General features: G+C 36.5%; 1 protein-coding gene across 6 annotated transcripts in view; it reads right to left on the reverse strand.

Moving 5' to 3' along the window:
- The window catches only part of EMB25 (DEAD/DEAH box helicase), a 246,607-nt gene that overhangs the window by 135,387 nt on the left and 86,426 nt on the right, over nt 1-24,794 (reverse strand). For all 6 annotated transcript variants that reach the window (XR_016352771.1, XM_089787043.1, XM_089787041.1 and 3 more), the window contains one exon: nt 804-1,010. Coding sequence is in view for 5 of the 6 variants with exons in the window: in XM_089787043.1 (XP_089643169.1) it covers nt 804-1,010 (207 nt within the window). In the remaining variant the exon portion in view is untranslated. The remainder of the gene's footprint in view (nt 1-803; nt 1,011-24,794) is intronic.

Consider the following 24,794-nt stretch of genomic DNA (forward strand, 5'->3'; position numbering starts at 1 on the left):
TAAGAAATGAACATGAACAAGCAGTTAAACTAAGGTTGCTGAGAATGTCAAAATGGTTGGTGCAGAAATAACAGGGGGGACATAAACAACTATGGAATATGTGTTAATTCATATCCTTAGACTCATAAACATTTCATATTAGTAAGTGATATGTACATGACACAAATCTTTTGAAACAGTATTTGCTTTTGTAGAAAGCAGCAAACTTATAAATATATGATGTTATGTCCAAAAAGTGATGAAAAGGCCTTGTGGTTGTTAAAAGTAACAATATTGTTCTCATCTAATGGAATTTGTAATGCACGAGGTACAAGGTGATAACAATAGGTGCTTCAAAAATTCAACAATGTCAGGCTATACAGAAGTACAGAAGATTCCCAATGTGCTCTAATATTCTACTCTAAGGAGCTCTGATGAGAGCATCATGACTCAACACACAGGTACCCATTCTGAATGCTTCCACTTACAATATTTCAAAAGTTCATATTTATCCACACAATTTGGAACAGACTTGTGGGTTTAGAAATTAGCACGACTGTTCAAATAAGACTAAAATAAATCAACAATATTTTGTAAATTAAGATATTTAAAGTATTTCTTGTAAATGGAAGGTAGACATACATACTAAAGGCATCAATCACTGAATAAAAGCTGATTATTTACCGATTCATACTCTCAAGATGAAAGAAAATGAATGAAATCTATAACTGATCCAGGCATGAATAAACAATGTAGTGTTCTGTATGTTTAGTCTATTTGTATATATTGATATGAGGTAATTGAAATCTGAATATGCTATTTACCTTACTGTCTAGTCCAATATATGATGATTTGTTGATCTTGCCAACAAAAAGTGCTGGAACCAAGTGCTTTTCCTTGTTTTTGTCCTTGTATTCCAAGCAAATAAAGTGAATCTGTCCTTCTGATGACTCCTCTAGTAAAGGCTTCAATGTTGATACTTTCACATGCTCCATCTGTTTGTGTGCCCTTATCCTTTCCAGCCTCATAGCCTGTAAAAGTTTCAGTCACTAATCATATCCAAGTACGTCTAAATCCATGTGAAGAACTTTTGTAGAATTAAAATGACTAAACAATATACAGTACTGAGCACCTTGGTTTGCCTAAAAAGAGGTGCTTCAACCATAATACTACAAGATTTTCACCTCATCAGTCAAGTGCTCAGCTATTAAATAACAATGCATATTTTCACCTGCTCAATATATTTTTCTGTTATTTCTAACTTGAGATTAATTAAAATCCAAAAGTTCACATCTTACAACATGATCTAGGGTAACAACAAGACAATATAGATGATCATGATATCCCTGGACTTTTCCTCTGCATTTTCAAATAAGAAAGTTTTGGCAAGGAAGGCAGACCTTGTCTCTTGTACGTAACATGCATTTCTAGAAAAGAGATAAAACAAACCAAAAATGGTCTTGGACTATTTGAATAAATGGCGTACTTAATCTCTATGCCATCAATACTCCACGTAGCCAGCACAATTATGATGCAGTTTATGAGTGACCTATATGATCACTTGCAAATGGCAACATGTCATACTGACTATACGAAGGTTTCAAGACATGATGGTCGGCTGATCCACCCATCATCATGTGACAACTTTTCATGTTTACATTTCAATAAATTGTATCAATCTATTGCATTGACATACACTGGGATGCATTGTTTCACATGTCATTTCAGCATAGTTCATAATTACATACCATCATATTCCATGCTTATTCATTTGCATCTTATTATTACACTCAATTCTCAATCATTCCAAAAACTGCATTTACAATATATTCCTTGCATCAACCAATATTTCATCAGTGGACCTAGATCTTGCTATGGGAACCGATTACCACCTTAATCAGCTGAGATAAACATGAGGTCTGATTATTATATTATTTTGCTAAGATAAAAACGAAAAATCCATTGGTTACAAGTGTGATTCGGGTATAACAATTGGTAAAGGCAATTAACCAAACCAATTATGAAACAGTTCGCGACACATCTATTCATCTTGTCTTTCCATTTACGAATGCAATGTAACGAACCACACAATACCTCAATTTCCACTGCATGTCACATGCCACAACGATGTATCAATGCTCTTCTATGACATAATACCCAAGGATAAAGTACCTAAGGTAAGCACCTGAAGGAAAAGTACCTGAGGTAAATACCTAAGGGAATTACCCAAGGGAAAAGTACTCGAGGGAAACATCCAAGGGAAAAGTAGCTAAGGGAAAAGTTCTCGAGGGAAGCACCTGAGGGAAAAGTGCCTTCAGTTCTCAATCAACGGCACTCAGCACCCTTCGGTTTTGGACAATAAAGTTTCACTCGTACAGAAAAGTAGGCTGTACATTCTGACGACAATGCTATTTCCAACGAAGAATCCAATCATAGATAATTCCTCCGTTGATAAGATTATTGCAGATATAGGAATGAATCATCAACACAGAGTTTACATCAACAACATTGAATGGCCAAGAACTAGATATCGCAATTAAATTTTCATGGTAGAGATAGATCCAAGAATGAAGTGCAAAGTAAAATATTTGAGCAATATCTCCAATGGCAGACTAGGATGGTTGTGAACCACTGAAACTACAATTGCAGAATAGGGAGGGTCTTGCGCCTTTGAAACTGCATATAAACTGAATTCCAACTAGAATTGCAAATACACAAGACCAATAAACTCCACAATGCTTTCCTACACTGCAAACCATCACCTTATAAAGGCCTCTAAGAAGTTTCCAAAAGGTTGCCAGGGGCCAACATCATTAGAATGTTAATATATTATTATTGTGCCCCGATGAAAATATTGACATTGATGTCAAAGTCATTTGGAGCAGCCAATAGCATAAAAAGAACATTAGCTCTTGATATCAAAAGAATTTCTATAGATTCAAAAGGAACAAAAGAGAAGTCAAGTTTATTTTTTCTGATTATGAACTCTTGAAGTTAAAAATAGAGGGATCAACAACTGTGCATTGCATTTATACAAATATAATATTTGTGACAAGAATCCAAATCTGCAAAGGATTGGATGATAAGTAAAATGAATTTAATAAAGACCAATTCCTCAAGTCTTCAAGTAATCAAACTTATATAATTGTCAGCAATCTATTCTACATAAACCAAAGCACCAAGCTTGGCATTAAACAATTAATTCAACAGGAATTAAACAAGTGCCAGATTATAAAGTTTCATCATCAACGAATATCTTATACAGATATACCAAATTGTGACTAGATGTGGAATACCAGTATGAAGAAGATTTTATATATTAATATATTAATGGCTGACAAGCATCTATGCACAGTTTGAAGAAATTCATAAATATAGAAGAAACTGTATCAGGAGCAGCCCAGTGAACAAACACAGACAGAGATGATGAAGCTCAATGGAACTGAATGATTATATGATGGGTATACAGTGCCAAAATATTAATTAAATATTTCACAATAAACAGACCAAGTCAGCTATTAAAGTGAAGTCCATTGAATTTTTTATGTTTTGATAAAAACAGATCATTGATTTGGAGTTTAAAACAGGAAATGTTATCATTAGCATACAGGTATACCAAGTCAGCGATAACACATCCTTGACAGTAAGTATATAGGTGTGCAGCAATGAAAGTGACAGATGGAACAGAGGAGTCGTGAATTTCTGAGAAGGCCCAATATTTTGGAGGGGATAAATATTAATGGCAACTTAAAAATATTATTCATTCAAGATGCTATGATCACGATAAAAGCAACCGTCAAAGAAAAAAATCATTGGCAATAATAAATATATTATTAATACAGCATGAAATATAAATCTTGAAGAGCCGTAGATGATTTCAATATTATAAACAAGTATAAAGTCAAGAAAAGGGCAGTTCCATATCATCTATGAATTATGAAAGTTGTGTACCTTAAGTTTGGCATGATTAATGCGAACAGAAATCACTCAAATGAAGCAAGGTAATAGTCTTAGCGAAGACCCAATTAAAGACCATACATTTGTCATTACCATCAAAAGCCAGGATGCCACATCAAAAAAATGTGAATAACGTAAAAGATACGAATATATTAGTTTAGCAATCAAATATGTCATTACGAATATCAGACGGTGGAACAATGAAGTATACAATATTAAATAGTGACTACAAAAATGGAGCAGTGATATGTATGATAAGTCTATCAAAATAAAGGACCCAATAAAATATATTATGAGCAAGTGATTTAGTTCTGGAAAGTGAGTTCTGTAGCACCGAGATTTGCAACAAATACTTATTATTTTATGTGATCCACACCAAAAATGCCACATCTGCAGTAAATAAAAAGAGAACAGCATTTCTTCCGACAGTATAAAGAAATAATGTGCCTAAGAACATAAGGAATCCATATGAAACAATATTATTTTCAAGACTAATTGTTTAAGAACGAAAGTGTTTAAAGATCCGCATGGGTTAGTAATTAAAAATTTGAAATAAAAAATAATAAAACAGACATGTCTCTTCATTTTGAAAGACATGCTTCTTAGAAATAGAAGATATAAAATAGATATAGTCAATTCTCAAAATGTAAGATGAGAGGAGTGGATAATAACAAAATATAAGAAGTGTACATGAGGAGATTGAGAAGAATGTTGAAGATAACTGAAATAAAAAGATATAAGTGGCAGAGGTGAAAAAGTAATATGAGGCAGAGAAACAGTATACGAGGAAGATAAAAAGGTGCATATGAAGATAGAGAAAATGGAGTAGATTGCAGAGTAAAAGATAAGTGGTATAAAAAGAAAATCCTGATGTGTGTGTGTGTGCTGATAAGAAGAAAGCAGATGTGAAAGAAAATTAAAATAAGATTATTTCAGAATATCAGGAATGAGAGGATAAAAAGAAGAATATTGAAGCAGGAGAGAAGTATATGCAGATATAAAATATCAAATTGAGAAACAACAATTGTGCAAGAAAAATATCCATCATCAGTTGAGTTGGCAACATTATCAAGGTAGAAGAGAAGTTTATGTGCGGTGCGTTAGTGCTCACAAAGATAATAGTGGGGGTCGGTGCTTCCAATAGGTCGGAGTCTGCGAAGTGTGGGAGTTGGAGCTTCCAATGAGTCGGTGCTCATAAACATACAGGTTGGAGCCTCCAGTAGATTGTAGGACAAATCTTTGTAAAAAGAAAAAGTTTATATAAAGCATTTATTTGCCATGGTTTTCTCCCGCATTAGATTTCCATGCAAAACATTGTGCTATTGTGTTCATGTGCATAATTGTTCATTTGAGCATTTAAAATTAATTGTTTGGATAGAAGTTTAAATTGGCAAAATTGTTAATATATTGATTCACCCGCCCCCCCTCCCCCCCGCCCCTTCTCAATATATTTGTGTGCTCTTCATGCCCCATTTTTATTTAATTAACTAAATGTATTGATCAAAAAAGTCCATAATATTATTTAATTTTTGGGACCTCTTAATCAATTAGTTTAATTATGTTACTTTATTAAAATTAGGGACATTACATTCCTACTGACCCAAAGGTTGCTTGTCCTCAAGCAGTCTGTAAACTCCAGTATCCCAAACCAAGCACGATTGTTAGTAACCATATCCCTTGACATCTCCATCTTGCATCATGATCTCATACACACTTGGATGTAGGCAAAAAGAGTAAATATCCATCAAGCTTCTACTACACTCTTATAAAAGTTGCCATGCTTAGAGCTATCAGGATCCCACTAAAGCCTATCATAAAACAGAACAATGCTCTGATCCAAAAGCCTTCATGCTACCGTGCCCATTGATCTCTTCTATAATCTCACAGCTCACGTACATCTTGTCTTTTGCCATGAGGAAAGCACTCACGTGGAAAGATAGCAATCATGCATGCCTTATGCCTAGCCAAAGGGTAAACTGCGTATTTGACCAACCATCAAGATTGCTCTTGTAATGGAACATTGGTAGAGTCAGCATCTCCATAAAACTAATCAACCACTGGAAGAGCCTGCTCATTCTAAAGATCATTGATAGAGCCTATATTTCCATCAAGTTGATTGATAAGTGTTGATTCGATGGAATTTGTGCAGGCATCTTTTACACATTTTTAGTTGCTGTGAAAATTCAGAAGTATTAAATTTAAAGGGGCAATTGTTCTTTCTTGCTTGTCCAAATCCTCCTATAGCTACAATATTCGCATAACTTCAACCTTCTTAGGGTTCATTGTGTTGTATACCACATTGATGTTGTAGGCTCCATCACCTTTGGAGGATAGGTACCTCATCCTCGGTTCTATGTATTTCTTGAGAGATATGTTTATCTTCAATCCACCATCAAACCATTCTTGCTTGATTTTCTTCAATGTCTTAGCCAATGTAAGCAGATGCATTTCCAGTAGTTCGAACCTTGTAAGGGAAACAGACATCATCGGTCTGATATTGGTCCAAGGTGTGTGTGACATGTTACCTTTCATTCTTCCATTTTCCATTCACTTGATTGTCTCATAAATCTGCTCTTGTCCTCTTGCTAGGGTTTGGCAAAGATTCTATTGACTTCATTTTAGCTCCTTTAATGCATCTTTCAATACATCATAGGGTGTCATGATTTGATCCCAATAGGCTGGCAAGACCACCATCTCTGATAACACTATAATGTACCAAACCACATGGTACCCAAATTTTCACATGTCATGTACCACTCGGATGGATTGATGCTCTCTTATGACACAGTATCCAAGGGAAGACACCCAAGGTCAACGCACCCAAGAGAAATACCTAATGGCAAGGTACGTGGGGGAAAAATACCCAACGGAAGCATCCAAGGGCAAAGTACCTAAGGAAAGTACCCAAGGAAAACTACTCAAGGGAAAAGTACTTGAAGGAAGCACCCGAGGGCAAAGATCTCGAGGGAAGTACCCGAGGGAAAGTACCCTAAACATCTTCAATCCTCAATCAACGACACTTGACAACCTTTGGCTTCGATTAGTAAAGTTCTACTTATATAGAAAACTAGGTCACATAGTTCCAAACACTTCGTACAACAATGTTACTTCCAATGAAAGATCCAATTGTAGATGATTCCTAGGTCGATAAGATTATTGCAAATATATGAATGAATCATCAACAAAGAGTACACATCAACAACAGTAAATGGCTTCGATTAGTAAAGTTCTACTTATATAGAAAACTAGGTCACATAGTTCCAAACACTTCGTACAACAATGTTACTTCCAATGAAAGATCCAATTGTAGATGATTCCTAGGTCGATAAGATTATTGCAAATATATGAATGAATCATCAACAAAGAGTACACATCAACAACACTAAATGGCCAAGAACTATATATTTGTAATTATATTTTGGCACAAGGAGGGATGAGATAACTAGGGCCAAAGACACACCCAGCTATCCAAGCCGCCTACCAAAGTAATCACATCGGAAAACAACACACATTATAACAAACACAGGAGATATAGGAACAAATGCTTCTATACATTCATCAAAATAACAAATACATGCCTAGTTGTGAGGCCTTTTGTGTTACGGCCAAAATTACAAATCAAACTTGATCAACAATGATAAACTTCACATTTCCAACTTGCTTCTGCTCCTCCTACTCTACCATCTATCTTCCATACCCTAAGACTCTACCAAAGATCTCTTTAAATACATGCACAACCACAAGTCGGCCTATTGTAAATACCAACAATTAGATCCTCATATTAAATGCCAAAACAAGCCACAAGTCTACTCTCAACAGATATTAAATACGAAATGCAAATTAACTTGCAAGGTCGGCCCAAACCGGAACCAGGCACAAACATCTCGGTCAACGAAGGACTGAAACCAAAATACTATCACTCGGCATTCAAATGAACTCGGCAACTAGGAAGCCTAGCAACCACTACAAACTCGGCGACCAAAGGAACTCGGTAGCAACTACGAACTCGGCAACCAAAGGAACTCAGTAGCGACAGTGAACTCGGCAACAACTAAGGAGCTCGACAATGTAAGGCATTGTAACTTGGCAACAACTAAGGAGCTTGGCAATGCAAGGCATTGTAACTCAACAAACAAAGGGTAACTTGATAAACAGATTAGATAGCAATGCAACCCAAGATGCTCCTGCATCATATTTCCACATCGTAGAGATGGATCCAATAATGAGATACAAAGTGAATATCTGAGGGATATCTCCAATGATACACTAGGGTGGCTGTGAACCACTGAAATTGTGATTACATAATAGGGAAAGTCTTACACTTCCAAAACAACATACAAATTGAATTCCAACTAGAATTGCAAATACACAAGACAAATAAACTCCACAATGTTTTCCTTACTACTAAACATCGCCCTATAAAGGTCTCTAAGAAGTTTTCCGAAGGTTACTATTGGCCGACTTCATTATATTGTTATTTCGGCCCCCTTTTTATTTTATTACTAAACAAATTAATTAAAGTCCTTTATAATATTATTTGGGGACCATTTAATCAATTAATTTAATTAGGTTACTTTATTAAAATTGGGGACATAACAATGCATCACGAGTAAATCATGAGAATAGGCTTATTCTCTCAATGCATGATTTAATGACAACTTATTCTATATATTTTTTCTTTGATTTGCTCATATCAAGCATCAGTTGTATGGGCTATTTGTAGGTTGCAAGTCTAAATTGTCCAATCAAAGATGGCACCATTTGCAAGCTTCTATTTTAATACCAGAAACAACATTACATATCTTTATTGCACAAGTAAAAGGTAACATTTAGAAAAAACAATTATAACACTGGGAGCAATAACCTTACTAGTCACGGCATATTGCTAAAAAATATATCAAACACAACATTTTAAGTAATCGTGTCTTTTACTAAGGGATTACAAAGACTATACATTATTCTTAACTCAGAAGTCATGAGGATTACCTTAATGCATAACCATCATAGTTGCATAATATTATTGATATATCAAATACAAAAGAAGACTATGTTCATTTTCAGTGCATTGCAATGAGCATCACAATTAGACATTGTTTGTAATACAAGATTATAAATAAATCAAATAGCACACTTTTGTTATGTTGTGAGGTTTTCACATCATCGCCCCAAAGTTTTTGGGGACCCCTTTTTTCGGAGTTGTCCAAAGGGCTCAATTTGAAAATTTTACACCTTGGATGCCTTCAAGCCAGGAGGGATTTGATTTGGTTTGTTTTTCACCCGATGTGAAACTTGATTTTTTCCAGAACATGTAATTTTGTCCTTAGGCCGAACAGGTTTCAAAAAAAAAACATTTTTTTCGATGGTTAAAATGAATACTTGGCAGGATAAAATTGCAAATTTTTGGACTTTGATGATTTTTTTTTTTTTTGAAATTTAACATAATTGTATAAGCTTGAGCATTTTCAAAATGAAATTTTTAGATTTAGTCGTTTTGGAAAATCTTGAATTTTTCAGTGAAAAAGAAATTTTTGATAGTGAAATTGAAATTGGAGTTTAAATTTTGACTGCTAGGAAAAGGATTTATTTTTAACAATAAAAAAATAATAAATAATAAATTAAAATTGTATTGCAAAATTGAAATTAGATTGAATTGCAAAATCTCGTTAATTTAGTTGAAATTTAGCCTAAAGGATTTTAGAAATATTAAAGGAAGTTGGTAATTTGGAATAGAAAATTGATTTTGGCTTGCTAAATTTGATTTTAATGATATTTTAATTGTCAAAATGTTATTAAATGAAAATTTTGACATCTCCTAAGCTTACCTTGTTTCTATTTTGCAATTTTTGATCAAAACTAACAATTAAATGGGTCAATTTCTCTATGGGCTAAGTAATTTTAATGTTGCATTTAAATCTGGGCATTAATTAAGGGACTAATTTAATTTTTCTTTCCCTCTCGGCAGGTCAATCCACTTGGAGAAGCAAAAAAATTGGTATAAGAGGGGCTTCCCCCCCTTATTTCCTCATTCCTTTTTCTTCCTCCTCCTTGGATGTGCGATTTTCTTCTAAGGGAGGCGAATTTCAGACGGGTGATTCTTTGGAGAGGCAGATTTTTTCCTTTTCTTGGTGACATTTTTTCTCTTTGCTAGAGGCGAATTTCTACCCTATGACAATTTTTGGAGCAGATCTGATTTTTTCCAGCTTGGGCAATTTTTTTTGGTGAAGGGGTTATATGATTTAAGGTCTGATTTTTGGCAAATGTGGGCAATTTCAAGGAAGTCAAAATTCTGATTTTTTCTAGGGCATCATTATTTGCAAGGAAGATTGAAATTTCTAAGATTTGATCCAAACCAGAAGAGGGCCCGGTTATTGATAAAGGCAGATTTAAGGTAAAATTCTATTCATTTTTAGAGGTGAAGATTGGTTTAAAGGCTGATTCTATTCCTTGTTCTTGTTTGGTTCATTTCCCTTATTTTCTTCTTGCACTCATCATCCACCACTTCATCATTCCATTGATAGGTTGAAGTTGGGAGATATAAGTGTAGATTTAATAATAGGACACGTGGAGAGGCAAAAATAAGCTAGACCACCCAAGGATTGAAGTTGGGAGATATAAGTGCAGTCCATCCTAAGGTAACGAAGAGGCAGAAATAAGTGGTAGTCCCATCCCTAGGATTGAAGTTTGGAGATTGATAAGTGTAGAGATAGAACTTGGAGAGGCAAAAACAAGCTAGAATGCATCAATAGAAAGAAGGTTGGAGATCAATAAGTGTAGTCCATATCATTTAGAACGAAGGGGCAAAAATAAGTGTTTAGGATGGTAGATGTTAGTCCAAGCAAGAACCCAAAGGGAATGAATACCAAAAAAGACAAGGAAGACATGATGACTAAGACCACCTTCTTCTCGAAAGTAAGGAGAATAAGTGATACCAATATCGATACAGTGAACATGATACAGTTGAAGGACAAATTGAAGGAAGGACAATCCCCCATGGCAAAGAAGATCTACAAGAGCGGAATAGTATATGTGGCGGCTTTCCCTCCTACCTTGCCTTGTCGTAAATTGGTAATGGAATGTGCATCCCAGTTTGATATTGCTACTAAGTCCATCATTTTTGATGAAGGAAAGAGAGTCTTAGCTAACATCAACGGACAAGTGGTCGAAGAAGTATTTAATATTCCACAATATAAAAGCATGACAGTGATCATGATGGATCAAGCGGCCAAGTTATTTCAGGTTAATCAGGAGGTTTATTTCATTCATCTAAAGCAGAATTGGTTACATGAGGGCAAGAAAGGAGTCGCAAGGTCAGATTTCAAACCAACGTATGGTGATCTTATTGTGCTTCTCAGCCGAATCATGGGCATGGCTCAAGGTATGCAATTTGAGAATTGAATATACTTCTTTATTGATGAAATGAAAATGGGAAGAGAAAATTTGATTGGGCTAGAATCATAAGTGAAAATCTAGAGTTGCAACTTAGGACAGTGCAAAATCAAAAGCAATTATACATGGGGTCCTATCATTTCTGTCTGATTGCAAGATTATATGAAAATCCTAGACTTAAAGCCTTAAGAGTGATTGGCAATGGGTCGGAGCAATGTTTGGTGCATGAGTGCTATCCACAGCTTCATTTGCATAACACCAAAGACTATAAGATGTTTTATGATGCATTTTCCATGAAGACAGTAAGGATATTATAAGGGACACCTGCTAGAAGACTCTCAACGAAAGCGGAAGAAAAATTTAAGTATGGGAGTTGGTTCATCCAATTTCTGCAATTCACATATATTAGAGTGGCAAGAAGTACAGTTTGTCCCAAGAGACTTCCAAGGTACCCACCCAACAAGATAGTTTTGATGGAGTTGGCTTAGTAACTTGAGCATTATGACAAGATGATGAAACTTAAAGGTGAGACAAGGATTACCTTCTCATTTGGAATAGGCAATAATACTTGCCCCTATCCTGTCGCCTTTGCAGCTGTGGAGAAAGAGTTAGAATGGTATAATCTAGGATAGTATAGAGCGAGACAAGGATTTGATCCTAATGGTCTTATCAAGGCATCTCATGAAAACACATTCAAATATATTCCTACTGTAGAAGATTTTTGGGCCAATGCATAGAATAACTTTCATGTGAGAAAGCTAGCTTTCTCAAGGTTGTCAATGGGAATGATTAGGGCAATCAGATGGAGAGGCCTTGATATTCCTGATCTACTGGAAGATGATGAAAATGTGCTAAGAGGAGATTATGATACAGTGGATGGAACGGAGTTGAGTCCAGTGGATTGGGACGATCACCAGGATCATTCCTTAGAGGCAGTTACAAGGACAATTGATATACACACTAAGTTGTGGTACAATGGGAAGTTAACACAATTACGAAATCAGAAGGTACACCTTACTTATGAGAAGATGAAACCAGAGGAAGGTCCAGTAGAGTCAGTCGGATAGAAAGGTAAAGGCAGTAGCCAGCAACAAAGAGTTGTTAAGAGCAAGAAAAGAGGTTTGGAGGTTGAGAAAAGTAAAGAACATCAAGAACCTCCAACAAAAAGACGAAATGCGACACTGTCTAGGGACAACAGAATTAAAGCTAGAGGCCAAGAGGATAATACAAGTGGACAAGGGGCCACAGTAGAGGTGAGCTTTGGTTCAGAATAAAATGGTTACAGTAACAGTACTGAGTATTCTCCTCTCTCAGAGAACAAACATGGTGATGATATGAAAGTCACTAGTGAAGAAGAGGATAGTCCAATTGATATTGAGGAAGTAAGCAAGGCACCCGAGGCCGTTGGTGATGTTTTGCTAGTTGAACCAAATCCAGATTTGGGGAGATGCACTGCACCACTATGGTTAAGGAAAAAGCTTATGCCAAGAGGCGAGGTGGTGACTGCCCGAATAGTTAAAGATATCCAAGGGTTAGTGGAAAAAGGTGATAACGAGAAACAAAAACAAATTGCAAAAACGGCGGCAAAGGTAATCAGAAGTGATGATGAGGGTCACTGAAAAGTTCAGATTGTTATACCAACGATTAGCAAAGCATTGGATGAGATTGTAGCTTGGGAGTATGAGATAGTTGAGCATAACTTGGGAAGAATCATGGATGACATGGAATGTGAGGAGATCCAGGAAGGCATGGTTTCAATTAGAGAAAGGTTGAGGAAGGCAAACGAGAGGATTGTGAAGTTGAAGGCCAAAAACAAGTATTGGAGAGATTGTCAGCCTATCCAACAGTTGCATTAGGCAGCCCTTCCACAAGACGACAGGAGCAACATAGAAGAGATATAACTTAGCTACGTGAAGTCAAAGATTGGACCAGTGATATAATTTAGGATGGGCGAAATTTCTTGCCTTTTTTTGTCTCGACATTCAGGTCATTAGTGGCTATTAGAGATAAATTTAGAACATTTCAAAGTGAATGGAAGGATTTCCTTCCAGTTAGGACTTAGCCATTCCCAGGCTACAAGCATTTATCGAGCTATTGGAGAGACATTTGGAAAGAACCAAATTGGTAGATGGAGGAGGAATGAGCACGATGGAGTCTTGGTTTGTTTCCTTGACCATCAGACTGAGGATACTTGAAGAGATACGGAACAAGATTGCACAGCACAGCCTAGGCATTGACACATCCATTTCAACCATGATGAGCGATGTTGGGGTTGCACTTGATTTTGAAGATATCAAAGAGGAGAACGTCAATGAGACAAAATTTGGATAGAGACTGGATGAGTTGGCGAAGGTTGTCATCAAGAAGAAACATTTGGGCACCCTTGCCTCCCTCAATGCCTTTATCAAGTATGCAAAAGAATATGAGAAGACATTGCAAGCGGTGAACAACATGATGAATTTAGCTAAGCTCAAGATGAAGTACACACTTTGCCCTCCCATGAAGAAGTCAACAACAGGCTAGCCAAGTTCATCGCTTTGGCCAAAAAGATGAAAGAAAAGGGTAGAATTATATTAGAGCATTTGATGTAAGCCCAAGTGGCATTTTCTCATTTCTTTTGGGTAGGATATGTGTCTGATTCTGATTGGCTACTATTTTGGCGTCTTCTCATTGGCCGATGGGGTGGTAACCCTAATTAGAGTTTCTAGGATCTAATGTGGATCGTTGATTTTGCATCTTAATCTCTACCGTTGGTTGTAATTTCAGCCCCTATATAAGGCCATTTGCTCTCATTTGTAAAGGGTTGAAGAAAATTGTTGCTAAGATAATACCAAAATTGCTTCTCTTTATCATTGTTGTGACTTGCATGGTGGTTAAGAACATTTGGTGTTATTGCATGGTTTCTACTTCCAATAGTTAAAGTTAGATTCTTTTGAAGTTGTTAAAGTAGAGTTTATTTCAAGAAAGTTGTTAAATAAGGGTAAGAGTAGATGGATAGTTGTATGGTGATATTAATGGATGTCTGATAGGGATCTATAAACTAGGCCACTAGCATCCTAGCGGCTTGTTAGGAAGCTTTGTGTGGTAATCTAGTCTTTTTCCCTCAAATCACTACATCTATGGAAGTAAAGCCGCTGGTAAGCTTTCATCAAATTTGATCCCCATCCATTTGCTAATCTTTCCATTCATAGGAGTAGGAGTAAGGCAACAAGTAGTGTAGTAGTTGAAGTTCAATCGAGAAGGAAGTTAAAAGAAACATCATTGGCAGACATACCCTCCATCATCATCACCATCAACATTATTTGGCGCTCATATACATTAAAAGACCAGGCATCATCACCATCACAACGAGAGTTTGACAGTCCTTGAATGAACAACGTAAGGCCGCCTATGTGATTAACCAAAAAATCACATTAATATAACTAAGTTAGTATCCACCGGTGTAAGGAACATTGGAGTTTTTCTCATGTCTTCATGAGTATTTACTTTTCAAGAGAGGGATTGAGTGTTTGATAGTCCATATCGAGTATTCAATTGCTATATGTTATGTAGTGGTACAAAACTAACATCAACATGTTTCATTACTCGCTTACAAACTTGTATCTTCTTGATATAGTAAGTAGATAAGATAGACAAGATAAGATAAGATTAGATAAAATTTATTAATGTCCAACAAAAGACCATGAGGGTCTAAGGGACTGCCACGATACAACAACTAAAACCAGCAAACAGCAGTAGCAACAAACACTGCCCAAGTAAAAAAGAATAGAAAGAAAAGAGCAACAACAAGAGGAAGGGGTGACAACAAGTAACATATTAGTTGTCCCCCACTACAAAGAAGAAGCAAACAACCAAAGGATAAGGATCAAGCCAAGAGGAGGTCCTTTGTTACCTCTTAGAGCTTCTAGGGGGTCGATGTTGCATTCAACACCTGCAGGCCCTTTTCAATGACTAGACGAATAGGGTCCAAGAGACTGCTTAGAGTCCCATCTAGGAGAGACCACCAAGAAAAAGGAGGTGATGAGCCAACCAATAGGACGTCTCGATAAGGAGCAAATTTGCAATGTGTGTTTTTGAAGTCTTGAAGACTCCTAGAGATAGAGAGCTAGGCACGACTGGTCAGTGTATCTGAAGAAAGTAGAGAGAGATGGGCACTCCCTGAAAAGGCAAAGGGATCTCCTACAGACCTTGTAGTAAATGGGGTAGTTGAAGATGAAATGTGTCTCAATTTCAGCCTCTCCCGAGTCACAAAGCTATGTTGTTGGTAAAGTTATAAAACAACCGATGGGTAGATTAGCATGTAGTCGGTAATTGTTATGTAGCCGACGGGCCCCTTCAGGAAGGTTCTTCGAAATGGTATATGTACAACTTTGGATCATGATTGTAATCATCATTGGAAGCACTATGTAATCTCTTCGGCATATATGCGAATAATAAAAGAAGTACTGCTGTTACATGTTCTTGTTTATTGTCTGTATGCATTAATCTCCAATCGGTGCAATTATCAGTCATGGAAAATGTGACCACTCAATGCGACCTCGAGCTGCTACAGGCATAGAGTGTCTGTGTCAAAGGTGGCACTCAGAGTAGGTGTTTGGCGTAAGGCTGTCTTGGTGGATGCATAGAGAGCTCGGGAGGAGCTGGTCATCCAGTTGAAGGCAGTACCACGACACTTGGCTCAGTGTACCCAGCAGTTGGAAGCAGAGAAAGCAGCACGGATGGCTATCACGGTCAGCTTGGCTAAAGAGATGGCATTGTTAGCAGAGGCTACAGATGCAACATGTTTTGGAGACCAATTTGATGCAGGCACGGAACGAATGTGAAAGTGGTGTGACAGAAACATATCTATCTTGTTATAGTTAGTCATTTAATGTATCCCGTTTTGTTAATCTGTCTTGTATATTTTATAATTGTCGTCTGGAGACGACTTTTCTTTTTGGAGGGGATGATGTTGTTGGTAAAGTTATAAAACAGCCGACGGGTAGATTAGCATGTAGTCAGTAATTGTTATATAGCCAACAGGCCCCTTCAGAAAGGCTCTTTGGAATGGTATATGTACAACTTTGGATCATCATTGTAATCATCATTGGAAGCACTATGTAATCTCTTCGGCATATAGGCGAATAATAAAAGTACTACAGTTACATGTTCTTGTTTATTGTCTATATGCATTAATCTATTTACCCCATACGGTAAACAAGCTAGTGAAAAGAAAAGCATTACAACATTGCTCAAGTTTCATAGTTATCTTTCATTACTTTCTTAGTAAACATCTAATTGACATAGTAAGGAATATTGGTATAATATTCTTAGTATTCCAAAATAGACAAAAATAGGAAATTACAATTGGTATTTGAGCCAACTTTCCTGCGTAAAAGGTTGAATGGGTGACAAAGAACTAATAATTTACAGCTAAAGGAAAGTAGGACAAAAAGTGAACAAAAAAATGAGCAAGGAAGGAAACATTAGCATAGCAACATAATGGACCAATTCCTAACTGAACAAAGGGAAATATAAAACAGGCCACTAGATACCCAGAATGGCCTCCATCTCATCCAGATCTACTATAAAGAAGTGTTTTCATCATGTCATTCCCCATGCTAATGCTCAATTGTGGGATCAGATGGGTGCATAATAAGAGAGTTCCTCTCGCCACCCTGACTTGGAATCCCGCATGTGCCCCCATAGTTAAACCTCTTCGCTTCATGAGTGATGAGTTAATGAAATTAAGTATAGCCCTAGTGTCAAGCAACACTATGACCCTATCCCTAGAGGGTTCCCTATACCCTAAAAACTATGCACCTTGGGCTTCGAGCAAGAGCGATGGTGCCTCCTCAATGTACTAGTGTGGCAATCCTCTCTATACAACTAATGCTAAACTCCATGTAAACCTATTGCTCATCCCCCAAGTATTGAATCCTCCTATTCTTCCTCATTGTCTAATGTGTATTTTTCCTTTTCTTAAGCATCTATGCCTAGGATCCCACGGCTCTTTGTGGGTGAAACAAAACTTTCTCCTCCTAAGTTCTTGGTTAGTGGCTTTATCCAACATTGATTTTTTTGGAAGGATTTAGTTTTCTCTTTCCTTCGAAGCCAATGGTGGTCCAGAGTGTGAATAATTTTGAAAAAATGAGGCTAATGATGTCGCTATGCTTTCGTCTTTATATATTGCCTCAGAGAGGGTTTTGAAATTGAACCATTTTCCCCATACCTTCAATGATTTCGTCAGTTCATCCATGAATAGCACGATTCATCGTCTCTCCAAAATGTTTGCAACCAGCATATAGATTCTCTGAACTCAGTGATGTAATTGTCAACCAACCCAGTTTGCCTTAGTTGTGCCAATTCTTTTAAATTGAGCTCTAGATCTTTACCAACAAAACAATCCGTAAGCCTTTCTGTAAACTTGGCATAAGAGTTAACTTGGTCATGTCCAAGAGTAACCATATCGTTTGCCACCATTCAAGTGCCACTCTTTCCAAGTGGACTGCGGTGAATTTAATTGTCTCTTCCTCGATCACCGAATTCAGTTGGCAATATGTATCAGGATTCATCACTCATTCCTATGTAGAGATTGATCTAGATCTATCAAATGAAGAGAGGTTTACTTTTCTTAACTTCCTTTTAAGGTTATCATTAAGTGACCGTGGTTGCCGCCATAGGAGTACCTTATTCTTAACTTAGCATAATCTTTATAGGATATATCCCCTTCCATCTTTGCATTCCTCAAATCTTTCGTAACTGTTTTTGTATTTCTTTGAATGTTGGTTCTTGTCCTTAGTGCAATGTCTAAGTCGTTAAAGGGAATGTCGGCATCGAGGGGCAAAAGTGTAAGTAATGAGGGTTTTCCCTTCCTGTAACAGAATCGACGTTGTGCCCATTATGCTCTCCAAATATTTTACCTTTGGCCAATTTCCGCAATATCTCCTCCATGAGACATTGAGTATCATTGATCTAAGCTTGATTTCTAGTGAGCTCTCTTAAGCAAAAACATGACTTCGACAGTGGGATCTTAAAGATCCTCCAATCTACTAAGTGATACCATCTTCTCTTCCTGGTATAAACTTGCATTCACTTCCCACAGGCCTACAGGGTCACCAGCTCTAATGCCATTTTAATGTTCCTAATGTGATTGACCATTATGCAAGGGTTTGTTAGTAAATTGGGTCATATGGTAGCAGTAGAAGGGGTTGTACAACGAGAAGACCAAGGGGGTGTAGCGTTAGGAAATTTGTACGGTGGCCATGTACGGCAAGAAGTATTGTAAGTTCATACAATGGCAGCATACATATGGCTAGACCAAGGAAGGACCGTACAACATTTTAGCAGGTTGTACAGTGGTAGGAAATGTCTAGAGGCGTACGGTGAGCAAGAGTGTAATGTCCCCATTTTTCCCAGCATTGGAGTTTCAGGAATTAGCCTATTATTGTGATCCTCATAGGCTAATTAACGTGGATAGAGGGTCTTCTATAGTAGTGGCTTGGCTTGGGAGGGTCTTATCTTCTCCACATCTTAGTAAGCTACAGGTTGGTCTTTGTTTGGCTCAGATCGGACTTCATTTGGGCTTAGTTTTGTGTACTTACTATTTTTAGTAAATTGTTGTTGATCGAGATGGACCCTTTCTATTTTTGGAAAGTGCATTTGGTCACATGGAGAAATAATAGGTATCACTCCTATTTCAGAGAGCGTATAAAAATGATGAGCATTTTGAGAGTTATTATATTTTCAATGGCCAAATTATTATTACTTATTAAATAACTTATTATAAAGTTATAATTTAACTTCATAATTTCACTTAAGTTGAGAGTTGAGTTATCATTGGAAAGTGTCATTTATTAATTAGTTAAGCCAAATAAAGTGAGAATCTAATAGAAGCTTCTAATTAATGTTGTGTGGTGAAGCTTCTTGAGTGAAGTTACATTTTGGCAACAAAAGATAATCTAGAAGTTATAAATACAAGCCCATTTGTTGAGGAAAGCATGCTTGAATATTTTAAATGCTTTTGTTGCCTTTGTGGCTTATCTGAGTTCCGATATTATATGGCCCTTGCTGAAGTATAAGGGTTTTGAAGTTGGGTTGTGCCTTTAATCCATAGCTGAGGTTATTGTGGATTAAAGTTCTCAAATTATTGTATCTCTTGCTGTATACACTGTGGTTCAGAGATACTAAGTTTCCTTTTGAGTTTGTCTTGCAATTTGCTGCTCAAGTAAAGTAAATTGTAATTGCTTCTTGGACTGTGAATTTGCTATTTCTCCTACTGTTTTCTATTGTGACTAAGGAGAAAATTACAGTTGTGCTTATTGACTGGTTTAAGGGAAATTCACATGCAAATTGAACAGCAGTGTTCAAGTCTGGAGAGTTGTTGCTGAAGATCATTACCTGATATTCAAAGGACAAGTCCTAGAAGCTGCGTTTCAATTGAAAGAGGTGAATCTAGGCAAATTTTTGATTGTCATCTGCATATGTATATAGGGGCTGAACTTTATTATCACAGGTCTGCTACTGATTTGTGCGACCAATATTTATGTGCTAGAGCTGCAACTAATGTGGAAGACACATGTGGCATTATTTGAGATCTGCAAATCATTACAAAACCCTGCATTCACTTCCAAATTGCCCTTGGGTATTGAAAGATTGTTCATGCACAGCCAGGTTCCACATTGTTTATCATTAATTAATGTATTTGCTGATTAATGTTGAACCTGGTATAAATAAATCAGAGTTGGCTTTGAGCAAATAAAGATTATCATTTCTTGAACTTAATACCTTAGCATTGCACATTTTATTTATTTGCAATCAAAAGCTATTAATATATACAGTAGCAATCGATGTTCTGGTTCTTTTTCGGTGGCTATAAGTATGTTTGCCAAGCATTTGGTTAAATGCCAAATCGATGATTAATGATGAAAATTGATGTGGTTTTAAGTATAACCAAGTTGGGGTTTTTACAAAGAGTGCCAAGTTGACATACAATGGTGGATGTTCTAGATGTCATGCGTGAATGTTAATGAGTTGGAAGGTGAGCAGACCAAACGGATGGGTTGGTGATTGCTAATAGCAAGATTAATGAATTAGAATGCACAAACAAGTAAACAAATGCCAATGTTGAATGCCAGACTCCAGCTATGTTAGAAGTAATCCTTGACTCAAGCAACGATAGTGCCTTAGATTTGCCAAATCCAAAGCTAGGAGAAAACAAGCAGAATATGGTTAGGGATGAATTCCATTGAAACTGCACTATCCAAATAGGGAAGATTTTTCACTTCCAAAATAGCAAATAGAGAAAAACTCGAACTAAAACTTGTAGTACAATAAAAATGATTCAATTTGCATACCTACAAAAACCAACCTAAAAGACATATATACCCTGTCAAAGGAAAACTCCTGAGGGAGGAAAATAATGTGCCAACCCATGACATAGAAAGCACCTACAAAATAAACAAATAAAAAATGGGCCTCGAGACATACTAAATCAATTGGTCCCGCACAAAATTTAATATCTTATTTTTATCTTTTGATGGGGATATTACAAGAAGAAATCACAAAACGAGAGCCCAAAAGGCCTTCCCAACCAAGAATTCCCAATTTTACACCCCAAGTGGAATCGAGTGAAAGAGAAGAACCTTGATTTTCCCAACTACAAGAACAATTTAGACAAGATTTGGAGGAAGATGATCTTCAAACAGAGATGTCATTCAAAAATTATTTGGATTTGAGGAAGGAATATTTACCTTGCAAGGAATATGCAAAATTAAAGAGGAAATGTAAAAGGTTAAATACTTAATGCTTGGAATCAGCAAAGACAATGACAAAGCTGCAAAATCTTGACATAAGTTTTAAAAAAGAAGATAATGCTTCTACACATGCTCCAAATCAAACAAAACCAAAGTTCTCGAAAGATAACGATATTTCATCTCAAGGGTCTTGTATGGGGAATATAGAATTTAGAGAACTCAGAAGGTACAATATAGGTAACTCTTGTGGGCATAAAATATCCTTTTTACCCCCTAAAGAAAAATCAACAGTCATTAACATTGCAAGAAGGGATTCTAGTTCCTTGGAGACATCTACTCTGCCCTACAACCTTAAAAATGGGAGATTAACAATATGGGGGAAAGAAGTAAAGAGGGTAGCTGGATCTAAATAAAGAAATGCTCATGCTTCTTGGTAAAGAAAATTTGGGAGAAAACACTACCTAGATAAGATAGATAAGATAATTGTATTGATGTCCAACAAGAGACCACAAAGAGCGTTTAAGGGACTAAAAAACACGAAATAGCCAATAACAAGAATACAAAACCATGTTGAGGAAAGATCAACCAAGAAAGAACAAAGAGAGAAACCAAGGATATGGTTTGGGGCGAGAGGAAGCCTCGGACTGTCTCTAGGAGCCACTGGAAGTGGTTTGTTGCTACATGTGACCTCTGTAAAGACTCACAGACCTAGCATGACCCAAAGTTCAGGGGCCAAGCAACCACTTGGTAACCCTAGCCAGAGTGATAGACATGAAGGAGGTGATGAGATGATTGAAGCCCTATCTCAACAAGAACTGAACCTGCTTCTGAACTTAAGGAAATAAATTTTAGAGCCATTCATAATCCCTTGTTTGAGTTTGAAAATGGTGAAGTCAATGACAACTCACTCTTCCGAACAAATGAAGACTTCGGTGTGAGATCACACAATGCTAGAAGTACTATCTGTGACTCCAATTCAAAAAGTAAATTAGACTTGAAGAAAGAAGGATTTTTGGCCACCTCCAGAAGGATCTTCCCAACACTCATTTCATGTTAAAGGCAACTTAGAAGTCAAAGATATAAGGGTCTTACTAGATAGTGGTTCAACTCACAACTTCATTAATCAAGTTTTGATTTCCATACAAATGATACCTACCCTATTAGATTCCTTTCTAATTTTGAACAATTTACATTATGAAAAAACCTCGAATTTTAACTTCTCAAACCTTGGTTAACACAGCACAAGCATTTTAGCAAATACTTGTCAAACATTTATACAACCATATCATTCAGAAATATCCATCTATTACTTAGTAGCACTTCATTAAACACTACATATAGCCTTAGTTTGGAAACAGATCTGTCTTGAACTAAAAAATGAACATCTCACTGCTAGAGAACAGTAATAGAAATCTAGAATGGACTTTTTTCTTAATGAAGGAATGGAAAACGATCCAAAACTTCTAGGTTCCAAGGCTTGCCATCCTTGAACAATCCAGTCATTGTATCTCAGCAACAAGAGAAATAATTTCATTGAAAGAATCCCATAACATGCTTCAAATGAGAGTACGCCCTATTTATAAAGCCTCTTTAGGCAGTTGAAACTAGAGTAATGAGAATCGTCGCAATTCAGGCAATTTTGTGATCCGAGCAAGGCTAGGTGATTTTTTCTGACTCTTCAAATCGAATAGACTTTTTTTGCCTAAAAAATGGGCAAAATCAGTCCCAAAAATTGTCAAGTTGGTAAAAAATCACCAATTGTTTTTACGTAGGTGATAGATTTATTGTTTATGTATGTTAGGCTTTAGCTTCTATTTGATGATGTTATAGTGTGTTTAAGTTATATTCAAAAAAGGGTGCATGAAATAAGTTTTAAATCATTAATATCTTTGAATTTCAAGGGTTTTTTTCACCTTGCCAATTCGTAGCCGATTCATAGGCGATTCATAGGCGATTCACAATTCAGGTAGGCCTCATCGATTCCGATCCGATTCCAAATTTTGGTTCTTTGGTTGAAACACATTCGAAAGCAATGTGGGATAAAAGTTGCTTTTATTTTATTCAAGCAACTTTGTATTATAATTTACAGTTGACATTAAAATGATGTTACTTTATTAACTAAAACTCCCGCATTGCTCTAAGAATGACCTTTATATTAAAATAATGATTATTTGACACACAAGGTCCCTGTTTATGTGCATGAGGTTTGAAACTGCTCATCTCGGTTCTAACAAGCTATAACACTAAGGTCCTCATTAGACAATTTTCATTAAAAGAGCAACTTTAGTAAATTTGATTAAATTATGGCCAATAGTACACCCTAATTATAAAAATGGAAGAAAAGTGTCAGAATCAAGATCTGATAGCACAAGAGTGATTTTGATGATGAAAGATGATAAACGAGTCCGATTGGGTGGCTTACCAAAAAGAGACGCTCTTTCCAAGAATCTTGGAGCCCAAACTAGAACTCAAAAAATAACATTTGAAAGCATCATTTAACCTCTAAACCACCTAAGCTCATTGGAACTATCAAAACACACATTGAATCACACTGACACAATCTCAGAATGTCAACAACAACAACACTACTAGAAGACCTGAAAAACAGAGACATTACATACCCATAGCAAAAAGATATCAAAATCCAAATGGCCAGTGCAGTAGCCATATGCTACAATACCATAACCCCCAAGCTTATACTTACCATTGGAAACTATTCTTATAGAGACCATTTCAATGTCCTAAAGCTTGGAGATATTAAAGTAATCCTTGGTATTAAATGGATGAAACAAATAGGCAATTCGAACAGAAGTTTCAACAACAAACCCTCCAATTCAAGGTGCAAAATCAGAAATATACCTTGCACGGATTGCTAATGGTGAATCCCCAAACAATTGCAACTAGCTTATAACAAAATAGAGTTTAGAAATCAAGCCAATCCCATTTATTGAAAAACTTGTGAAGACAGCAGCCTGCAACATCTTCTCAAACTAAAAGAGATCATATCTGAGATAAACAAATCGACTAGTAAAGATGTGCTCCACCAACCAACAATTATAACTCTTCAAGAACAAAAATGGAATGACTAGACATTGCCTTAATTATAAAAAGCTACTATAAAGAACCTAACTGGCTTCTGCTATAATTCTTTGAAGTAAAACTCAACTTTCCCTTGGTCTTAACAATTTTTTCGAATTAACCAACTGGTTGTGGATATTGGAATTGTTTTGAAACAAAATAATGTTTAACAGAATTCCTTAATAAATATGAAATGATTTATTCAATTATTGGCACCATTCAAATTACAAAAATCAAATGAACCTGGTAATTAATGTGACAGCAGGCTTGAAGCTGACACACATCCAAATTGCAGTAGACCATGGGCAGTATGTCAGCTTCACATGATTTGGAGAATATCCAAATAAGATCTCTCAACTTTGGTTTGCAGACCTGACCACTTCTTTCAGAATTACAAACTTCTTTCTCCACCCAAGCTGAACCACTGGCATCTCACATGGCAGATTTTAGGTGGCGAACTGTTTGCAGATGACATCCACCATTAAAGAGCAGAAATACGCTTTGGAACAGACCCAGTCTCCTTTGTTTTGCTGGGTGCTGCTAACAGATGAAACTCAACCCTCTTTCTCAACTCCCAAACTCGCCCCACCACTTTCAGAATATTGATTTAGGCAGATCGATTTAATGCTTGTCGACCTTGGTATGAACCAATAACAATCT

This window comes from Cupressus sempervirens, chromosome 6 (genome assembly GCF_028749045.1).
Source record: "Cupressus sempervirens isolate cs-2001-9-10 chromosome 6, ASM2874904v1, whole genome shotgun sequence".
NCBI classification, from domain to species: domain Eukaryota; kingdom Viridiplantae; phylum Streptophyta; class Pinopsida; order Cupressales; family Cupressaceae; genus Cupressus; species Cupressus sempervirens.